This window comes from Mirounga leonina, unplaced genomic scaffold (assembly GCF_011800145.1).
Source record: "Mirounga leonina isolate KUSES-001 unplaced genomic scaffold, KU_Mleo_1.0 Mir_129, whole genome shotgun sequence".
NCBI lineage: Eukaryota > Metazoa > Chordata > Mammalia > Carnivora > Phocidae > Mirounga > Mirounga leonina.
In genome coordinates, this window is record NW_023270323.1 from 23,068,958 (window position 1) to 23,092,249 (window position 23,292).

General features: G+C 36.2%; 1 protein-coding gene across 12 annotated transcripts in view; it reads right to left on the reverse strand.

Moving 5' to 3' along the window:
• Window positions 1–304: 304 nt before the first annotated feature.
• Window positions 305–23,292, reverse strand: part of ALB (albumin) — a 134,360-nt gene continuing 111,372 nt past the window's right edge. For 6 of the 12 annotated variants that reach the window (XM_035004832.1, XM_035004829.1, XM_035004827.1 and 3 more), the window contains exons 3-15: window positions 14,669–14,726; window positions 13,662–13,794; window positions 11,704–11,915; window positions 10,971–11,103; window positions 10,361–10,458; window positions 8,870–8,999; window positions 7,745–7,959; window positions 6,442–6,574; window positions 4,969–5,066; window positions 3,788–3,926; window positions 2,982–3,205; window positions 1,415–1,547; window positions 305–790 (exon numbers count right to left, since the gene is read on the reverse strand). In XM_035004832.1, the coding sequence (XP_034860723.1) occupies window positions 749–790; window positions 1,415–1,547; window positions 2,982–3,205; window positions 3,788–3,926; window positions 4,969–5,066; window positions 6,442–6,574; window positions 7,745–7,959; window positions 8,870–8,999; window positions 10,361–10,458; window positions 10,971–11,103; window positions 11,704–11,915; window positions 13,662–13,794; window positions 14,669–14,726 (1,748 nt within the window). In that variant the 3' untranslated portion in view covers window positions 305–748. Of the gene's footprint in view, window positions 791–1,414; window positions 1,548–2,981; window positions 3,206–3,787; window positions 3,927–4,968; window positions 5,067–6,441; window positions 6,575–7,744; window positions 7,960–8,869; window positions 9,000–10,360; window positions 10,459–10,970; window positions 11,104–11,703; window positions 11,916–13,661; window positions 13,795–14,668; window positions 14,727–15,634; window positions 16,471–23,292 lie in introns of those variants that run through there. The other 6 variants (XM_035004825.1, XM_035004824.1, XM_035004828.1 and 3 more) reach the window with 4 other exon arrangements.

Here is a 23,292-nt window from a genome sequence, read left to right on the forward strand (position 1 = left end):
CCCCAGAGTTTGGAAAATATGAAAATAATTCATGCTAGAAAATAGTCGGACAATTTGTTTTAAAAAAGAGAGTTGATACTATCTTTTTTAATTTCCCACAAAATATTACAACCAAAATGGGTGAAACATGTTTATGTTCAAACATTTAAATTTTAAAGTGGGCCTCAGTAGCAAGTTATTCACTATAAAGTGCAAGTTCACATAAGGTAGATCTGTCATACTCTCCAATGAAATTAATCTGGTACTGGGCTGTTGGATTGAACCATGTGAAATCGTTGCTATTCAACTGTTTTTTACCTTAAAAAATGCACTTTCATATGGCCCAGCCTAATACCTAGAAACCCCACTGCTAAGCCATTGCTCAGTTGAATGATTCTGTCTACTGTGTCACATTAGGTCAGAACAGGACACTGGTTAACTCTCAAGCTTTGGTTTGAATTTTGAATTGTGGCTTCACCCCTCACGAGCTGGGTGGTCCTTGGGTAAATTATGGAACCCATGTCTATCTGTGCCTTCATGTTCTCATCTGAAAAATGGGAAAAATAATGACACTCAACTTAGGCAACTATTTTGAGAATTAAGTAAGTTAATACATATAAAGATCTTAGAACAGTGATTGGCACTGGTCTATATGGCTCTTGGTAAATGATTGGTCAACCTTTGCTATTTTAATAGTAACTATTATAATTACTTTTTTAAAACAAAAATCCAAAGTATAGTTACCTGAGTTGCTTGTGATGGTGTTCTTTTAGGCTAAGGCAGCTTGAGCTGTGGCAACAAGTTTTGGACCCTGAATACCAAGAAATGACAGATTTGGGGAAAATATTAGCATTACTATTAAGATGAAAAGTTGATACTTATACAGCCATTTGTAATTACAAACTAATTTTACATGAATCACATTCTTTAATTCCAGTTTAGTACTAGAATCTCTACAAGGAAACTTACTGACACCCATTGTTCCCAAAGGAATAAAAACATTACCGTCAAGTCATAGAGGGAATAATAAATGATTCAGACATTTAAATATAAACCTCCTTCATTAACCTATAAAATCAAACTCAGATTCAACCAAATCACAAACCAGCATTTTTCAAGAACATATTTCAATAAATTAATGTTTGGCTCAAAGACTTGAGCCTTACAAATATTTCTATCTATATTCATAAACATCACAACTTTGGAAACAGAGCAAATACTATGAAGATTTACTAATATACTCCAGTGCAGCAGGAGATTAAAAAAAAAAATGAGAGCTATTTAAGTAATTTTGTCAGATAATTTTGTATGTGGAATAAGATTCTGGTCCGGAATGTACAGAGTGTCCTTCAGATATATAAACCCCTAAGCCCTGGTCAGATCAAATGCGACAAGAAAGGAAATTAGCCATATTGCAATGAAGAGACTCCAGTACCTCCTCGGCAAAGCAGGCCTCTTTGTTTTCAGCTGCACAGCACTTCTCTACAAAGGCTCCAAAATCCCCCATAACAGTTTTCAGTTGTTCCTCAGTTGCTTTGGGCTTGTGTTTCACCAGCTCAACAAGTGCACTGCATTTGAATGAAAACAAAACAACAACAACAAAAATCAGAAAAAAAGTTTACTTACATAAAGAAAGTAATGGAATGAGTAAATCTCGGGATTAAAAGGCACAGCATAGGGAATATAGTCAGTGGTACTGTAATCATATTGTATGGTGACGGATGGCAGCTAAACTTGTGGTGAGCACAGCATAATGTATAGACTTGTCAAACCACTATGTTGTACACCTGAAACTAATTTAACATTGCGTGTCAAATACACTTCAATCTTTTTAAAAAAAGGAAAAAGAAAAGTGGAGATGGTAAAGGCAGTAGTAGTATTGTTGAAGATTATGAATCTTGGCCAGGCGACTCTGAGCTTGAGGCCCAGGCTTACCACTATAAGCTTTAATATTCTCATCTGCATAATGAGGACAATAAAAGTCACCTTCATAGGGTTGGTGGAAGAATCAAATGAGATAATCAATGTAAATTGCTTAACATCTCTAGTACCAATAAGTCTCAATAAATCAATAGATCTCTTTTTGGTAAGTCTCTGGAAAGGATGTCATTGTATTTATACATTATTCAGATTTTAGAAATTATGCCATATTAAAAAGAAAAAAAAGAGTTATACAACATCGAATTGAACTTTTAGTGATTTAAGAGCTAAAACTGATCCTTAAAAGCTTAACTATCTTGTTGGACTCCATTAAAAAATTTCTAACCTGAGAGTCTTTATATTTGGTCTGTGAAATTTACCCCATTCAGTTAATACTGGGGAGGCCATAGGTAATAAAACTATCCAAACTTATGGGAGCTGGTGGTTTTCTTTCATTGACATTCACAGAGATAATAGTGCTAGAGGGAGAGGGGGTTTTTGCAATATTACTCACAAGTCTCTGGCTATGATTAAAATCTCTGAGATGATAAATTTATGGAGCTAAATTTCATGCATTTCTAACCCCTGTGACAGCAATAGGGTGTTGAGCCTCAGAACTCATTTTTCTAGATGTTTTTCACCCAAGTTCCATTCTCAAAAGTTATATGTTGAGGATTTGCCTTGCCTGTGGGTTGCCATAGAACAAACTTAAAATAACCATTCATGCCTAGAAATAAATTCTCCTATGATTTCTACTAACTAATTTGCTATTTGCACAAATGCATCAGTTAATCGTTCATATTTTTCTACTGGATTTATGTTAAGACATTATTCCACTGTAGCTTTTATCCACAAGATTATTCTGAATGATTTGTAGGCAAGGTTATATTATAGAGGTTTTTTGCTAAGAAAACAAAAAGTTATCCATTTTATTCTTGACATTTTTATCAGCTTACTAACACCAGTACTTAAATACTATTTTCTAAAGAATATAATCACTACTTCAGAAAAAGTTACCCATTTCAACTTAAAATTCTCACTCTCAAGACTCTAAATGCTTACAATAATGAAATAGTACTCACGATTGTTTCTTGACTTGTTTCTCAGCCTCAGGAAGTGTGCATAAGTCTGCATGGAAGGTGAATGTTTCAGCGTTAAACTCTTTGGGAACATACGCCTCATCAGTTTCCAGGGCAGAAAAGCATGGTCGTCTGTTCACCAAGGATTCTGTGCAGCATTTGGTGACTCTCTCACTCACTGGGGTCTTCTCGTGCAACACGCACAACCGGTTCAGGACCACGGACAGCTAAAGGACAGGTGGGAGACCAGACATTCAAAATAAGGATAATAAAAGTTTTCCATGAACTCCTACTTTCCAATGGACCAAAAGACGTGTTATATTTTAACTAGCAATATTGAATCCAAGGTTGATTTGAGGAAGTTATTTGCTTCACTTTAGAACTACAGATAATGAGGGACTTTTTAAAGTATTTTCTCTTTATGTCTACATTTTAGTAATAGTTCCCTTGAGAAAATAATTGATTGAAATAATTTGACGTGAGTCCTGAGATATGTATTGGAGTGGGAATGAAACAGTCTTATATGGATACATATTTTTAAAAGACCCCAAAGAATATGAAAGGTTTTTTAAATGGCAGGATGAAACATTGAAAACTCATGGAATTTTTGTCAATTTATCATTTTGGGGATCTTATACAAATCCTCATTCAAGATAATATAGGTGACCAAGTCCTGGCTGCCACTACCAAATACACACACACGTGCATGCACACACATGTTAATTCACCCCTGTTTCTGAAAGTTAGCTTTGTCCTTACCTAAAGGCAAAAATTCATCATTATTCACTTATTATACTTAAATGACTCACATAGTCTTCAGCACAGGGCATTCTTTCTGAGTCAGGTTTCTTACAACACCTGGTGCCCACTTTTCCTAGTTTTCTTGAGACCTCCACGAGAGTTGGAGTTGACACTTGGGGTACTTTCTTGGTGTAACGAACTAAGAGCCTGTAACAAAATAGTTCATGTGTTTTCAGCCAGGCATGTCTTTCTCTAACATAGGAGGTCAAGCAGAGAACACTTAGGCAAAATTAACTAAAATGACTTTCCATCCATAAAATTACCTTTGTCTCCAGGTTGGTTGAATGGTATGGGGGAAGACCTTGTCCTGACTAACTAGTTAAGCTTATCATTGTTTCCAGCTGTGCTGTATCATCTTAGGAAAGTGACTTATTACAATTCAGTGACATTAATATATTTATTTATTGCTTCTTTCTTTCCATAAAACCTACTGAGGTCTTAATATATATCAACACCATGCTAAATTTGAAAGGTATGTGTAAGTTTTTTCATCTATAAAACAGGAAAAAGTATATCTGACTCATAGGGATGGTGCAAGTATTAAATTAAAATAAAGTATGCCATCAACCTGGCATGGTATCTAGCATGTAATAATCACATACTAAGAATTCTAATCACCACTGAAAGTCATGTGTGACTACAATCTACTCGAGGGAAAAGATGATATCTGGTTCACTATTGTTATCCCTAGCACCCATAGTTAGAAGAGTGGTAAAATATTTAAACCAAACAATAAATATCTACTGACTGATGTGTCTCTTATCTTTACCTCCATAGATAAGACTCTATGTGGATCAGGACATTAGTCTCTCAGCTTATATATTACTTCTTGAGCTACTATTATTCAAAGGCTACCACTTCCTCCTTTGTAAAGCATTGCTGCATTTTGTTTGCCCACAAGCTATTCCTTAACCTTCAAAGGGCATCCTCAGTTCCTACATTCCACGATTTGCTATTTTCCTTCCTGATCTCAAGAGGCCAACTTTTTAAACTGCACTCAAATATAAGCTTCTCCATCCCACTAACCATTTTATTTCTCCCTCTCTAGTCTTTCTTGATGGAAAGAAATTAGAAGTATATACCGTATTTTCATGATTAAAATTTCTATCATAGATGGTATATATATTAAGTCTTAAATAATTACAAGTTGATCAAGAAAAAAAATCAGCTGATAAACAAAAATACTTACGCATTTTGGAAGCCATACTCTCCAAGTTTTTCAAAAAGTTCACAGTTTGTTTTGACTAAATTCTGAGGCTCTTCCACAAGAGGTTTAAATTCATCAAGCTGAAAGATAAAAGAATTGTGTTGACAGAATTCCACCCGAGGACCACATGCAGGTTCTTTTTCACCACTCTAGGCAGAATGAGATCCTCCCTCCTTTCTGCCCAAAGTCATGTAATTAGATCTTTGATGCCAAATCTATCATAATATGTCCAAACTGTTTATTTTATTTGGCAAGGGTGTATAGTATAAGAGATTAAGACTACTCAGGCTGTGGAGTGCGACTGCTGGTGTTCAAGCCAGGCCATCCGACTCATTTTCTAATTGTGTAAATATACCTCCTATCTCCAAGCTGCAGAACCCTCACCACTAAAATGGAGATTAACAAAAAAGAAGGGAGAAAAAGAAAAAGAAAGAAAGAAAATGGGCATAAAGATGGTACTCACCTCAAAAATTGTTCTACAAACCACCTGAGCTAAAGAAATTAAAACAGTGCCTGGCAGATAATAAAAGCTTAATAAATGATGACTATGACTGTATCATTATTATTAAGCCCTCTCTCCAGTTGGATTCTGAGCTCCCTGAGATAAGAGATTTTACCTTGGTCATCGGCTCTAGTCTGGTGCCTGGCATATAGTAGGTTCTTGATAGAGGAAAGAATTACTTTCCTGTGATTCTGAAGTTTGGAAACCACTACATATGCCAGGAGTGCTAAATATCTTAAACATGTTAAAATCCTCTTAAAGCATAGCTAAATATGGCAAAAATCCTCAAGGTTTCCTCTCCTTAATGACTTGTAAAGCAATTCCTACACTTTTTCCCCGAAATCTGAAAATATTCTAAATGAATAGATTTCACAATCTTCTTTAAGATGCTAATTCTTGATATTTGATAAATCTTGGAACCTGGTTAACTTTATATCTAAGTTAAGTCTCTTAACTAACATTTCAATTTATCAATTATTTTGTCCTCAGGAGTGTAAAAAAGAGAAAAAGCATGGTCAAGATTTTGTGAAATTAGAGATTGCTCCCTTCAGATCTTTCCTTCCTAGACTCTTCTAGGTCTTATTAACCATTCCATTTAAAGCTATTTTTTCCTGTAAGGTTTAAGAGCACAGGATTGAAACCATGTCAAGAAAAGATCTAAATTGCACTATGTAGCAATTCACATTCTTGGGTTACTTTTCTTTCTCATGATTAAAACTGAGGGTTCTAGAGGGGAGGGAGTTGCGGGGATGGGTTAGCCTGGTGATGGGTATTAAAGAGGGCACGTACTGCATGGAGCACTGGGTGTTATACTCAAAATGTGAATCGTGGAACACAACATCAAAAACTAATGATGTATTGTATGGTGACTAACATAACATAATAAAATAAAATTTAAAAAAAAAATGGATCATCCGCCAGAGCGCTACACTGTTTCCCTTTAAGAAACCTACCACTTTGCCATAGCAAGTAGGAGGATCATCGGTGGCACAACACTTCTCCAGAGTGGCTTCATATTCCTTGGCAAGTCTCAACAGCAAAGAGATAGCGTACTCAGGATGCCTTCTTGAGTATTCATACAAAAACCTAATTCAGATGAAAATAAAATAGATTTCGCTGGGTAAAGGAGCAAGAAAGATCACATAACTCACCTCAAGAGTAACTCATCTCCCACAGGTCTGAATTTGACTAGACCCCATGCAGGGAAGATTAGTGGCTAAAGGGTTGCAGTTCAGAATTAAAGCTACCTGCATTCAAATCCTGCCTCTGCCACTTAGTTTACTATATCACCTTAAGCAACTTATTAAAACCATCACAGCCTTAGTTGCCTTCTCTGTAGCACGTGGATAATAACAGTACCGATCTCATAAGGTGGTTTGTGGGAAATACATGATGTAATCTATGCAAAGCACATGCTGTCTGGCACATATTAAATGTTTGATGAGTGACACCTGTTATTGGTATGTATATTTTTATAATTTGGACTATACCTCAAAAGGGTTCTGATAGATAAATAGAGATGAATTCTTGAATTATTCTTTCACCTCTTTGTAGGAGTGAAATCTTGAAGGGTACACAATTATGTAAAATATATTAGGGCACATTACACTATTATAATCCAAAAATAAAAATGCAAAGTTTATCACCACACTTACTGACTATATATCATCATTTATTTTGTCACTTAATTTCATGCTGCCCTGCCATGCTACTGTACTCCTGGTCTGTTCAACCAAATATAAAGCACCTGGTAGCAGACTGCATACTTCCTCTTATACTTCCTTATATAGATAGATAAATGGCAGGTAAATAGATCCAGAAATACAGAGATGTAAAGATGTATTATGTATATTCACACATATCTATTGTAGTAAATTCATTCTTTGAATGAATAAATGAAGGAATAATATGTCTATAATTTATGTACACACAAAATGTTCCTAGAGGTATTTCCAGGAATATCCCTAAGGAGAAAATGAATGGGGTAGGAATAAAGATAGAAACTTTTATTTCTTCTCTTCCCTTCTCTATTCTCTTCTCTACTGATTGAGTTTTTGCCATAAGCATGAATTAGTTTATAATAATTTTTTAAACTAATTAATTTTTCCCCCAAAATTTAAAAGCTAGGAGAGGGAAGGATAAAGCAGCATGTAGACAACATGGAAATTGTAGCAATGTCAAAGGAAAGCCTAGTTTATCTTCCTGAATCCTGAGGCCATATAAAAGCTATGGAAGGATTGTTCTTTATCCACTTACGTGCCCAGGAACACATCTTTTGCCTCCTGATAGTTTTTGCAAACCTCCTTATCTTCAACAAAGTCAGCAGCTATCGGGGACAGGTCACCGGGCAACTCATCTCTTTCCACCTCAGTGAGGCAGTGGGATTTTTCCAACAAAGGCTTATCACAGCATTCCTTCATTTTACTAGAGATTGAATCCTGATTCTCACACATATACTTGGCCAGATCCGCCTATAAGCGAGTTGATAAAAATTTTTCAATGTAAATTGGCATCACTACACTTTCTCCCCAGACCTTTATTCTGTTGGCAAAACATGTTTATTATATTCTAAGACCACACACATAAAACATGACTTCTATAAATACTTTCAGTCCATGTTCCTAAGACTAGAGACTCAGAACTACTAAAATATTTCCACTTAATTACAAAAAATGGTCAGTAACAGTGACCCATCTCGGTTATTATTAATTTTATATCTTGACTGTCAAGGCACTTAAGTTTCTAAATTAAAACTCAGTACTATTTTTCCAAATAGTCCCTTCAGGCATTTTGAAACCAAATAACTAAATAAAATGTGAGCGATCTTTGGATAGTCAAGACCATAGTCACAGGCCCTACTTACACATGTAAAATCTTTGCCTTAAATTTTCCAGAAAGTATCCTGAGAGATTAAGATGCTGGTATTTGGCCATATTTTTAAGTTTGGAGAAATGTGATATCATGCTAAATATGTGTCTAGTTAACACAGATGGTTTACTGAGAGAGAATATAAAGGGGGCGGCGAACTACATAATTTCCCAAGATCTCTTCAGGTAGTAGCCCTTCTCCAACTCCACCCACCTCCCAAAAATGTCTTCTTAGAAATCTCCCTTTGTAGTAGCCATCCTACTTCAGTGTAAGCCTTTGTTCTCACAATATGACTGAAAGGGTTACAAATTAGTGAATGTGTTTGTCAGATCATTTAGTGAATGGGAAGCCAGGTTAAGAAAAAAAAAGTACCACAAAGCAGGGAAAGAAGTGAGCAGATTGGGCATAGAATACAATCTCAACCCACTGTAGGCTTCGAGGATAATACTAAGCAAATTCATCCTACCAACTGAAGCATGTAAGTTACTACAGAGCATACTGCAGATTCTTTACCCTGTCATCTGCACATTCAAGCAGGTCACCGTGGCAGCATTCCTTGTGGATTTTGGTAAGATCTGTCACCAACTTGGAAACTTCTGCAAAGTCAGCTTTGGGGAATTTCTGGCTCATGCGAGCTATCGACCTAAAAAGAAAATTCCGCCATGAAAACGTGATTAACACGCAATATTTTATGTCAAAGCATTAGGAAAATAGTACTTATAACACGAAATTTCAGGACAAAATAGCATATAGATATAATTTGTGAAATCCATTTGTCCTTACTTTACTGCTAGTTCTGAACCACATGGTTATCTGAGGGCAAAATGTTTCCTTAGGGCAAATTAGCCATTATAAGAGTGTGTGTGGTGGATAGAAGGCCAGTGATTCATAAAAGTGGAAATCAAAGAGAGATTCAAAAAGAGGCAACATGTGGAGAGCCATCAGGTTTAGAACCCAGACCTGGCTTCTAGATCTGGTTTTATCACTCATTAGCATTGGGACACTAGGCAAGTTACATAGCCTTTCTGACCCTCAGCCTCTACTTGGTCACAACAGCATGCTAAACTGCAGGACTGATGTGAGGATTAAATTAGTTAATCCATATGAAAGCCTTTTATAAACTGGAACCAAGACATTGATCCAGCACAGCATCTAAGCCTTCTGACAACATGGAAAAGGCTAAAATCCACATGCTTTCCCAAATCATGTCAGCGTCTCCTAATCGGATCAAAGCTGCTTCTTCCTCCAAACCAATCACAGCCTGTTTAATCACATATCATTTCATGTTGGGGTTGTTTTGTTTACTGATTTAGGTAGTTGATCTTGGTGGTTGTGTAGGGGGTAGGGATGGCAGGCAAAGATAGCTCAAACTATGGTTTCTAGAGAGTTTACAGGATGTCTATTATTTTCATTTTATCTCCTGTTGCTGTGGATTCATTGTTGACTAGCAAGTGAGTGGTGGGGGAGGGGATTTTTCTTGGCTTAGAAATTGAAGGATGCTCCTAGAACCAGCTAAGTAATATAAAAACAGAGACCCAGACAAAACCAAGGGATTAACCACAGAGCTAGAGCTATGAGAAAAGGAGAACTAACCCTGATGGCTAAATTTAATTATCAGAACATAAAAGAACAAACATTTCCAGATAATTGGTGTTGTTTGGGGGGATAAAATTAAGAAGACCCTGACGACTGCTCTATAAAAAGAGTGGATCATTAGAATAAGTCCCTAGTCTTTCTAAATAAGTGGGAGTTTAAATCCCCGTCCTAGAATGACAAAAAAAAATACCCTATAAATTCTGTGACTACCTAGAAGAAATATGATAAAAAATAATGAGGAATTGTCACTGATGCTCTGATTTTCACCACTGTTAAATTTCTACCTTCAAAACAACCAGAAAGATGTATGCAAAAGCACCACATAAAATGCCATATAAATGTACATTTTTGTCAACTGAACGATAACCATTTACATCATTATAAAGATTCAAACTAAGTTTAAAATACCATGCTTTGAAGGCTCTATCTCCGAATTTCTGGAGGCTGGCACACTTGAATCTTTCTTTGGCAGATGAAACCAGTACTTTTTCCCTCAAAGCATCAATCTGCAAAAAGAAATTATTTTGGAAAAATTAGAAAAGGAAAATTCTATACAAAACACCCCTTCATTAGTTCAGATGAGACTGTGCCAAATTAAAATTTAAAGAGATAATTTACACCTAAATTCCCAAGTGCCCACTATTGGCAAATAATTATTTTGCAATGCAGGGGGAGCAAAATCAGCCTGGTCCTAGGGGAAGCCCCTAGGTAATTAAGAACCGGAGTGGAGACATTGCCAAGGAAAAGGGAGCTGACAGGAAATGTGGAAGAACAGAGTCCACTAACATCCCAGAAAATATAACTTTGCTGACTTCTTAATTTTGCATATAATTTATCTCCACCCCTCCTCCACCAACTCTCCCAACATCATTAAACTCCCTAGAAGAGGTTGGAAGGGGTTTTTTTGACCATGTAAAGGACTTTGTATCAGAGACATGAATTCCCTAAATCTAGCCATAAGATGCTCAAAGTCTGAGGTTTGATGATGAATTGCTCCTCCTATTCTTCTGGGGAATACCTTGGGTGTCAGGCAGGCAGCCTTATCAGCAGCTTGGCAGCATTCTGCAAAAACTTGTTTATATTGCTGAGCATAGTAAAGGAGTTCTGGGGCATAAAAGTAAGGATGTCTTCTGGCAACTTCATACAGGTATCTACATTTTCAAAATAGAAAAACAGGCAGTCACTTTTCTATAGCGAACAGTGGTATGGGAACCATTGTAATCACCCTTCTCATCTAATTTACCAGTTACTCTCAATTTGCACATGATGACCTTGCCTTTGTCATTCTAGAAGTCAGTGAAAGGTTGAACTTCTATATATAAATTGTGTACATGCATATATATGTTTTATATATATGTACACACATATACACACACATAGATACAAAATAAACTTTGGTAATGCAATGTTTTTGACTAAAATGCAATCAATTCTGAGAATAAATACCTATCTTCATAATATTTTAACACAGGCCAATCTCTGTTTTTCTTACACAGATCACATCCTGTTTCAACGAACTCCAAAAGATCTTGGATCCAATTCTTTTCACCATGGAGAATTTTGTGGCATCAAATATTACTGCTTTGAAAACTGTCATTAGAACAAACGCTTCTAAGCCTTAATATCCAGAATATTTTTTTTTTTTTTTTATTCTTATGTTACAGAATATTTTTTATTGTAGTACTGCCTATAATAAGTCTCGACCTTGGTCGTAATTTTTCATTCTGAAGCGTAAAGATCTGAGGACTCACTTTCCCAGAAACTTCTGTTCACTTTCCTGAAAGGCGGCGCACATGGCGTCGGGCTCCGGGGTCACCAGCGGAGGGAAGCCGGGGTTATCGTCTTTGTGAGTCAGGAAGCACTCGTTTCTCTCGGGATCCTGTTTCTCACAGCAGTCGGCCAGCTCGCCATACTTTTCGCGAAGAGAGGCGACTGTACACAGTTTGTCTCCGAAGAGCGTGTGCTAGGTGGGAGAGAGCAGGCTTCGGGTCACCGGGGGTATTTTATTTCCTTTGTACCCAAAGAACAGTATAAAAAATTGAAAGCATCCGTAAGCCTTGGCTGGGAACTCATGTACACGTACTCTTTTTTCTCAGGTTTAGAGTTTCCCTTGATTTGACCGTCCATGGGATTTTCGTAAGAACTGACCGTCACCCGGTTCCTTAGGGTGGGTACAACAGAACGGCAGCGCGAAGCCATGAACACGGCTCCTACTTCTACCTCACGCTACAGGCTAGGAGAGCTGATAAAAAAAAAAAAAAAAAAAAAAAATCGGAGCGCCTGGGTGGCTCAGTCCTTAAGCGTCTGCCTGCGGCTCAGGTCATGGTCCCAGGGTCCTGGGATCGAGCCCCGCGTCGGGCTCCCTGCTCCATCACTCTCCCTCTCCCCCTGCTTGTGTTCCCTCTCTCGCTGTGTCTCCATCAGTCAAATAAATAAATAAAATCTTTAAAAAACAATCAAGGGAAAATAATCCTCTAAGTTGCAGGTGAATTCACATTAGGGAAGAAAGTATTCAGATAGTTTCTCATTTGATCTGCTTCTTTCCGAAAGGTCCAACTTTGAAGGAGGTACCATCCAAAAACTGAGTAACACAATTTACTGTATATTATTTATTATGTTAAAATATAGATCTTTTTTAGTCTAGAAACATTTGCCTCAAAACACGTTCCATTAAATGTATTCTTCCTGTCCCCATTAATTTTTATTATGAAAGTAATTGGATCTTCAGGAAAATATACTGCTGATGATGGAATTTATTAATTTTCCCCCCAAAAAATATTTTTTTAAATTCATATTTACAGCGCTAACTCTGTGTTAAAAATACCAAGTTAAAGTACTGATTCTACCTTGAGGGAGAGATACATAGAGAGAAAGAAATAAGAGGGGGAAAGATTTCAGTGATACATAAACCCTGGCCTTGCCCTGGAAAGGTATATACAGGTCTGAGTGGTGAGAGAAACATAAACCTCTCCCTGAATTGAACACCTACTGGAAATACCAAAATTTCAAAGTCCTTCAAAGTGAATAAATGCCCTGATTTTTTATTCTATGTAAAAATATAACTATCCCTAAAATGAGGACTATGTAACTGTACTATTATTTTACCTAAGAAACAAAATCAATACAGAAATCAGATGAGTGTCTCCGGAAGATAAAAACCACGCTCTCACTGTTAGCCTCAATGAAAAGAAATCAAACTTCAAATTCTAAAAAGAGACTTTTACAAATCACAAATTTCCATTTAAAGGCACTGTTACTGGGCGCCTGGGTGGCTCAGTTGGTTAAGCGACTGCCTTCGGCTCAGGTCATGGTCCCAGGGTCCTGGGATCGAGTCCCACATCGGGCTCCTGGCTCAGCGGGAAGCCTGCTTCTCCCTCTCCCACACCCCCTTCTTGTGTTCCTGCTCTCGCTGTCTCTGTCTCTGTCAAATAAATAAATAAATAAATAAAATCTTTAAAAAAATAAAAATAAAAATAAAAAAAATAAAGGCACTGTTACTGTTGTGTGTGGTCTTCATAAAGAAATGTCTTTAAAACTGTGGGTATAGCTAGAACATCTCTGTCATAGAAGAAATAATGGCTACCCTCACTTTTGAGAGTTGCTTACAAATTAATAATTGAGGAAACAAAAGTGGGATTGCTCTTCCTTTGAAATAATCAGGACTACTTACAAAAAGAAGAAATAACACTCAAAATCAGAATGTACTTACAAGGGATTTGCCACAGTCGGCCCCTGACTGGTCAGCAGCACAACCTTTTGCAAACTCAGTCACTTCCTTCGCTAATTTCACATGATCTTCAAATGGGCACTGCTGGAGATACTGAGAAAAGGCAACCAGCACCCTGAAACAAAGGACAGAAAAATGTAACAGGGGGCACCTGGTTGGCTCAGTCGGTTAAGCTTCTGCCTTCAGCTCAGGTCATGATCTCAGAGTCCTGGGATCGAGCCCCACATTGGGCTTCTTCCTCAGCAGGAAGCCCGCTTCTCCCTCTCCCTCTACCCCTCCCTTCCACTTGTGTTCTCTCTCTCAAATAAATAAATAAAATCTTTTTTAAAAAAGAAAAATGTAACATGGTGAAATGTTAATATAAAGTAGCTTGCTACGCTGGGCAACAAACTGTCTGTATATGTTCTATATTTTATACACCTCACTATTAGCCAGAAAGTCTATTCAGATCAGCTGTTATCTGAAGCCTAAACAGGCATATGTCGCTTCCTGAGCAAAGAGGACATGTATTTATACCATGTTTAAACACATGTGTGCGCGTGTGTTAATAAAAAATATTAAAATGCTCTCAAGAAACCACAGACCTATTTACTAGGTAAAGGAATTTAGTAAGTGAGCTGCAAAAGGAACCATATATTAAAGTCTTTCTTACCATCAGGTTATGGAAGCGTTCTGGAGCTACACTGTCCAATACGGTAGCCAGTAGCCACACGTGGCTGCATAGATTTAAATAAATCAAAATTAAATGCAACTTTAATTTCTGACCCTCAGTTGCACTTGCCACATTTAAAGTATTCACTAGCCACATGTGGCCAGTGGCCACCTTACCGAACAGCACTGATATAGAATATTTCCATCAATGCAGAAAATTCTATTGGATAGGATGGTCCTAGAAGCTGGACTCTGATGACAAGGGAATATAAGAACTTCAGAGTAATAACCAACACTATTAGAAACATTAAATTTGACTGTTCAGTATTTTAACTTACAGGCCTCTGAAATGTTCTTCTCCCAAATCATTGTACCGATGAGCAACCTCACTCTGTTCTGGAGAGGAAAAAAGAAAAAACAAAACAGATTTGTTTACATTCTGAAGAAAACAACTTAGTTATGGTGTTACTTTTTGTGTTTCTCTCCATGTGACTTAGGTATTCATTTGCTCTAAAATATTGACCTCAGATCCCTACAGAATATCTTGAGATGATGATGAACTATTTGTTCTGCATTTAAACAGATGAGTTATTCAATCACTGATGATACTATTTGAAAAATCATTAAAATCGTTAAATACTTTTAGTTTTATATTCAGATTTGGATAAGATCTAATGCTCTTGTGGTGTCTACTAACAGCTTCTGGGAGGACAGTCTGAAATGAAAAATATAAATACAAGTTCTGTTTATAAGATGAACAGTACAGGTTTTTGTTTTTTATAAATCAAGGTGCAATAGCCTTTGGGAATGTGGAGCTATGAATTCTAACGTCAACTATATTCTGTGAAGTTTAAGTCTCTCTGTCTAAGTTCTTTCAGGTGCAGAAGGAAGTTACAGCTACTAAATCAATTCTCACCATTTTTTTTCACCTAGGATGTTAGAAATGTATTAATAAGATAACTTCCTGGGCACCTGGGTGGCTCAGTTGGTTAAGCCTCTGCCACCAGCTCAGGTCATGATCTCAGGGTCCTGGGCTACTCAGCGGGGAGTCTGTTTCTCCCTCTCCCTCTGCCTATCCCCCACTGGTGCTCTCTCTCTGCTCTCTCTCTCTCTCTCAAATAAATAAATAAAATCTTTTTTTAAAAAAAAATAACTTCCTGAGGGATCACAAATACAAAATATCATCATCACCTAGAAATAAATGCTAAAAGAAAACACTTCTTTAAAGATGCAGGGTTTTCTAAAATTTTCTCTCACTAGGAAAATAAAGTAAAAGCTGAACAATAGGAAAATAGAATTCTTACGTGCTTCTCGACGAATCACGCCCCTGGAATAAGCAGAGCTAAAGAGAAAGAGTAGGGAAATAAAAGTTACCCACTTCATTGTGCCAAAGGCTTGTGGGGTTGATACAAGAGAACAGGTAGGACGAACAGAGGGAAATTTGCACTAATATACTTCTTTAACCAATAATTGTAGATTATTAACCAGACTCATCTTTGTATTTCATTGGCCCCCGACTGATTACAAAATTCATATTATTCTTGCCAAAAAAATTGTTTGACTAAATCCGTTGCGTATGTTTGCCATCTGGACCTGTTTTCTCCACAAGACCTTGTCAATTCATTAGTTATGTAAAACACCTTATCAAATTTTACATAAGAGTTTAAACAATTTGTCCCTATTATTCATTACCATGTTCTTTATCTGTGATTTACCATTTGACCATTTTAGTTTTTAATATTTGCAAAATTCTAACCAAACCAATGATTTGGCTTGAAAATAAGACTTACTAAAAGAGCTAAGGTTTGAACTGTATCTATTATTAACTCCAGGTATGCTTTTGTCAATAAGTAATGAAAAATTCACACACACACACACACACACACACACACACGAAGGCTCCCATGTCTTTTTCACTCTCCTAAAATTGTTCTGTCTAAAAAAAGCTGACGTTGCCTCAAATGCAAACTAAGAAAAAGCCACAGGAACAATAACAACGAAAATGGATGTTCAGAAGTTCTACACTCCCATCCCAGCTCTGGCCCACATGTGATTCAGGTCCTCTGGTAGGATACTTAGATGTAATATAGGCATATCTTGTGGAATTTTCAGTTAAGGAGACATGGGGAAGAAAATGGGGGCACCTGGGTGGCTCAGATGGTTAAGCATCTGCCTTCGGCTCAGGTCATGATCCCAGGGTCCTGGGATTGAGTCCCGCATCGGGCTCCCTACTCAGCGGGGAGTCTGCTTCTCCCTCTGCCTCTCTCTCTCTCTGTCTCTCATGAATAAATAAATAAAATAAAATCTTAAAAAAAAAAAAGAAAATGGACGCAATGACAGTAATGACAATCTTTGCCATAAAAATATATATAGGATAGGAGCGTCCTGGTGGCTCAATCAGTTAAGTGTCTGACCCTTGATCTCAGCTTGGATTTTTATCTCAGGGTCGTGAGTTCAAGCACCATGTTGGGCTCCACACTGGGCATGGAGCTTACTTAAAAAAAATGTAGGTTGAGCCTTGATTACACCTCTAGAGGTTGTAAGAATCTTAAACCTTCACTAGTTACCATATTCTTTCCATCCCTCCTTCACACTTTTTTCCTTTCTCCTTTTTAATGAAAACGTCACATGTTCTTCTTTAATGTTACTTTTTTATTTCAAAATAAATTTAACATTGTGTCTGAAAACAAAGTGAAGCAAAGATGATTATCAAAAACATTTTTTCAAACTGCTTCCCTTATTCTCCCCACCCAAGATTCTGATCTCTACCTATGAAGGGCTACTCTATCTCTGCCTTTTTGCTTTAAAGACAAAGAACCACACATTTCAACCAGTAGGAAAATTGACTTTCTCTGATACTACAAAACAATAATTAGTTTCAAGCCAGTCATTTCACTTAATTAAACAACTGAGTCAGTCAAAACTGTCAGCCAAGTGCCCTATGGCACAGAGGCACAGAGACTAACAAATACTGAAGAGAAGCATTACTTTTTTTCAGTCACATGATGGAAGAAATATACTTTCTATGATCATATTTTATTTTATGTCATTTTCAGGTATGGGTGCTAATTAAATAAACACAGAAGAGACTGTAGATACATAGAAGATAGGAGATAATAGGTAATAGATGGTAGATAGATAGGTGATAGATGATGATAGATAGATAGATAGATAGATAGATAGATAGATAGATAGATAGAAGATAGATGGCCTTTTCCTAAGCAGCACAAGGAGTCCTAATAATGGAGTCCGACTTATCTTTTATGCCACCGATGAACAGAAATAAAAGAATGTCTGCCTGCAGAATTATTCCCATTGGAGAAAACTATTTTATTTAAGTCTGAAAACCTATATTAGAAAAGAAAAAAAGGATCCTATCCTAGCTTTCTAACTTTGTAAATAGAAAAAAAATTTTTTTGGTAAATTATATTTAATTTTTTTGGCTTCTGAGAAAGAGTAGGCATCTTTTATTTGAAGTCAGTGTCCAACCCTAGCTTTTTCTTTATATAAATCCTTGGGGAAGGCCTGATCAAACATGCTGTCCTTACCACTGAACGTAATTGTATTGCTTATTCACAAAACCAGGCCTTTGTCATGCACACATATACTTTGTGCATGTTCTTTCATTTAACAAATGAAAATAATATTAGTCTCTCCATCTACTTTGTACAGCAATACTATACTGTAATACAATGCTAAATATAGAACACCAAAAAAATCAAATTCATCATTGTTCTAGAAACTTAGAATTGATCTTCCTATATTTAATGAAGATCCCATAGTTTTCAATCTCAGAATCTCAAATATAAAATTGAAAACACTTGAAAGAATTTTCCCTTACAGTGTCAATAAGGAGTTTCCATGGATGTATCCTTATTAGAGATTAATAGATGGTTAAGAAATTAAAACATTTAATTCATAACATTATCTGCATACTTAAAATCCATCTTAATTAATAAGAAACCTTGAACATTTACATTTTGTGGATTCCCAAAGTAAGAGTTCCTATATTTATCTTCTATTAGTTCTGCACGTACATAAAGAAATAAAGCCACAAAATTGTTAATTATTTCTAAATCTTCTGTTCTCCAAGCTTTTAAACTCTTATGTCATCAAAGTTAGTCATCAAAGGACTCTGGCATGCAAGTAAATGTAAATGTTTAAACCAGGAGTTATAAATATGGCCTACAGAATCTAGTTTCTAAGTAAATAGGAAACTAGCTCCAATGACTTTTAAACATTTTTCCATTTTTGTGGGAGAAGTTTAAAAAGAGTGAGTGGTTAAGAAAATTACTTCATATGGAAAAAATAATAATATACTGATCATTTAGAAGAGAAAAAAATAGCTCAATTGAAATATAACTGGAAATTAAATCTGAGTCTTAATCCCTTTTGTCCTGTGTTTTGTTTTGTTTTGTTTTTTGACAGGATAGAAAAGGCACAGTTTTCAAGCATATGAAACATCTCCTTGGACTAGTTCCTCACTTCCTTGTCACCTTAAACCTATGCCTTTCTACTACCTTCTGGATCCCAGAAGGTTCTCAGCAAGTCATTCAAACCAGGTTTCCCTCTAGCTGGCCATCTTCTTAGTCCAGTCCTTAATGCTATCTCCCTCTAAAATAGATTACTACTTCTCAATTACCTTCTCCTGGAAATAAAATGGAACATGCATAAAAATGTGAAAAAAAAAAGTCTAATAACAGTCTCAGTATTTTAACAGAGACTTTCTAGAAACAACCGCTTAACCCAAAGTCACTCCAAAATACAAGAAATCTGGATCCATTTGGAAAGATAATTAGTGACAGGAAAATCTTTCCTTAGCTTTCTTCCTACTATTCTATGGACACATGTAGATCCTTGCTATCATGAAGGACCTGGACTGCTATGTAAGGAATACAGAAAGGAGACCAGTGAAAGACCATGAAGCATCAAACTAACCAGTTGAAACACTTAAGCAGTTTAATTTCTTATTCACTTGTGAAGGTACATTTCCCATTAAAAAACAAGATAATAAATTGTCCAAGATGTATAGACTTTCACAGATGTTTCTAACGCAAATTAAAAAATTGTAATGTAATCCAAATATCAGTTGTCCCCTTATCTTCCTCCATAAGCCAGTGTTCCCCAAAATACCCTCTTGCATTAATGAGAAATGTAGAATTTGCTGGAGATATCACAGAAGACAATGGAAGGAAGGAAGAACACTTACATTATAAAAACCACACTAGATAACCATCTTTGGTTTGTTCCATCTCTTAAGTATCTCTCTCCAAAGCTCCCATGACAGAAGGATCCCTTTTTCTGCCTTTCCTCATGGTACAATGGGCCTGTGGAATATACTTCAAATTTCACAACTTTTTACTATGCAGCTTAATTCAGCTCAATGTCAGTTTCTAGCTCTGAACTCGAACACACAGATCCATATAGACCTTCATGCCGTATGGGTCAAGTTGGATAAATTATCTTTAAGAACTCTTCACCTTGAGCATTTTCTGATTCCATATTTCCAATGTAACAGTCTTATAGAATGACAAAACGGACTCACTGGTAGAAGGTAGAATTAATATATCAAGTTAGGGAATTGAGATCCAAAGTTGAGAATTTATTCATTGCTGACCTGCCCAATGGCTCCTCGGGGATTACTCTCTATCTAGTTCAGGTTGTCATTTTTAAGAAATAAAAAGATCCTTTAAACTTGCCTTGTACAAGTAAAATGACACTTTCCCATATCTTTTTATCATTTTTTCCATTCCAAGAAAAATATAGCTAATGTCTGAAAGCCATGCTTATTCATTCTTCATATACGTTAACAACCAATAGAATCTATAAACATATAAATTGAAGTTGATGCTAGTGATTCTTCTCTCATAATAATAGCTACAAATGGAAATCAAATAAATGAATATGCTACTGAGAGTTTAAATGTGCTTAGTCTACTCAAAGTCTATATTTTTTTCCAAACATAATTCAAGAGACTTACTACATAAAAAGAGGTTAATTTAAAGTTACAAAATTGGACTTCTTAAAATCTCTTGCAAAACAACAAAGGTTAGGTAGCTAAAATATTCCTGTGCTAAAACTTCAGGGATCATACACCTGAAACTAATGTAACATTGCATGTCAACTATACTCAAATTTAAAAAACTAACACAATAAATGAATGGATAAATAATCTGTGATACATATGTGTGTGTGCACACATATATGTATATATATAATGAAATATTATTCAGCCATAAAAAAGAATGAAATCTTGCCATTTGCAATGACATGGATGGAGCTAGAGAGCATAATGCTAAGCAAAATAAGCCAGTCAGAGAAACACAAATACCATACGATCTCACTCATATGTAGAATTTAAGAAGCAAAACAAACAAGCAAAGGGAAAAAAAGAGAGAGTGAGAGAAAGAAACTGAGAAACAGGCTCTAGAGAACAAACTGATGGTTACCAGAGGGAAGATGGGTGGGGGATGGGTGAAATAGGTGATGGGGATTAAGCGTACACTTATCTTGATAAGCACTATGTACTATATAGAATTGTTGAATTACTGTATTGTACTCCTGAAACTAATATAACACTGTATGTTAACTACACTGGAATTAAAATAAGAAACTTAATTTAAAAAACTAACAAAAACTAACAACAACAGGGTGCCTGGGTGGCTCAGATGGTTAAGCGTCTGCCTTCGGCTAAGGTCATGATCCCAGGGTCCTGGGATCAAGTGCTGCCTCAGGGTCCCTGCTCAGCGGGGAACCTACTTCTCCCTCTCCCTCTGCCTGCCACTCCCCCTGCTTGTGCTCTCTCTCTCTGTGTCAAATAAATAAAATCTTAAAAAAAATTAAAAAAAACTAACAACAACAAAAAAACTTCAGTGGATCAAGTTTAGAAAGTTTTCATTAAAGTATGATTTTTTTTCTTGATGTGTTCTAAAGCTTAGAATTTGGTAGATGTTTTGTAATCTCCCAGTGCCAGCCTCTAACTAAAAGTTCTCTGGCCCACTACCCAGCTAAGCCTTGGAAGTTAAGTCTTGAAATTCTCATCAAATTTTCAAGCATCTGTGTATGGGCTAACATTAAGAAGTGAATTATTTGATCCAAAAAAACTTGTAACTCTTAAGAAATACATTAAATAAATAATCGACCTAGTTCTCTTTTAAAGAGAAATTCATTTGTAGCATAATTATAATAAACTGTATAATGTAAATGTTTTCAAAATTATATTTTTAAATATAATGGGGTGCCTGGGTGGCTCAGGCGTTAAGCGTCTGCCTTCGGCTCAGGTCATGATCCCAGGGTGCTGGGATGGAGCCCCACATGGGGCTCCCTGCTCCGCGGGAAGCCTGTTTCTCCCTCTCCCACTCCCCTGCTTGTGTTCCCTCTCTTGCTGTGTCTCTCTCACTGTCAAATAAATAAATAAAATCTTTAAAAATAAATACATAAATAAATATAATTATTGCATATTTTGAATTTTTCAAAATTAGTTTTTCATTATATAGACATTGAAGAGAACAAAACTCTTTTATTAAAATAATATTTACAGGACTAAATTTTTTGTATGTAAATATAGTTCATTTAATAATTTATTGCAACAAAAATATACATTCAAGTAGCATAAAGAAATAATTTCAGTAACATATGATGTGGATAATGGCACTCTCTTTCCAAAACACATCAATAGCTTAAATTATTAGACAAAATACATACAATTACTATTTTAATTTAATTTTAATTGTATATTCACACTAAATATTCATTCATTAAAATTACATGAATTAATCTCATGACATTTAATGTCTTAAAGGCAAATGACTGTTATTGATGAGTCCAAATCTCTCTTTGTGGTTACATGAAAAGTTGGCAAAAAAAGGCACATCAAGAAAGATGGTATCTAAAGCAAACATTGTCCTGGCATCAACAAACCCAGTATTTATTTAAGAACACCAGTGTTCTTGCTGACAGGGCACAATCCAGAAAATAATTTTTTATACTTATTTTAAGTAGCACAATCTAGTCTTTCATTCATGCTAAAAATGGATTGACCACTGAAGGTCAAGTATTTGCTAGGTTATGAAGATACAAAAGATTAATAAGACAGTTGCTGACTTCAAGGAGCCCACAATCTAATAAAGGAGACAGACACATAGAAAGATCATTATAATGCAACATTGTAAATCACTGTGCATGTAGGATACAAAATACGTTATCCTGGGGTAGTAAAGTAGTAGTAGAGAAGGTCTAAACACAAAGGCAATCTCATACGCAAATAAGATGTGTGGGCTCTTAACCTCTTAACTAACTATAACTCAACAGACTATAAAGCTTCAAATTTGCATTCTCTGAGTTCATTTTTTTTTAAAGATTTTATTTATTTATTTAACAGAGAGATAGACAGAAGAGCACAAGCAGAGGGAGTGGCAGAGGGAGAGGGAGAAGCAGGCTCTGCACTGAGCAGGGAACCCGATGCGGGACTCGATCCCAGGACCCTGAGATCATGACCTGAGCCGAAGGCAGACGCTTAACCATCTGAGCCACCCAGGCGCCCCCTGAGTTCATTTTTGCTTATGAATTAACTCTTCCCAAAGAAACGGAATGAGTAGGTATAGGACTAAGGGAAATAAGGAGTGTATGAACATATGTAATTTCTAAATGTTTGATAAAAGGCCAAAATGCAGAAAACAAAGAGTTAGGCCCCAATTTAGATGATGGAAATTCTTGCAGGAGGTAAGAAAGAAAAGAAAGGCAGACTAGCAGGCAGAAAAGAAAAGCAGAATTTGCAATTATTTGGATTTCCAGGTAAAGCTAAGGATGAGATTGGCCATTTTAATATTACAAGCACACACAATAAAAATCGTTTTTATGGAGAGTTACAAAACGTCCATGGGAAAATAGTTTATCTAAGATGATTGACAAAGTTGTAGAACACCCAAATATTTAGTGATGAAAAATTATTCCTGATTCAAGA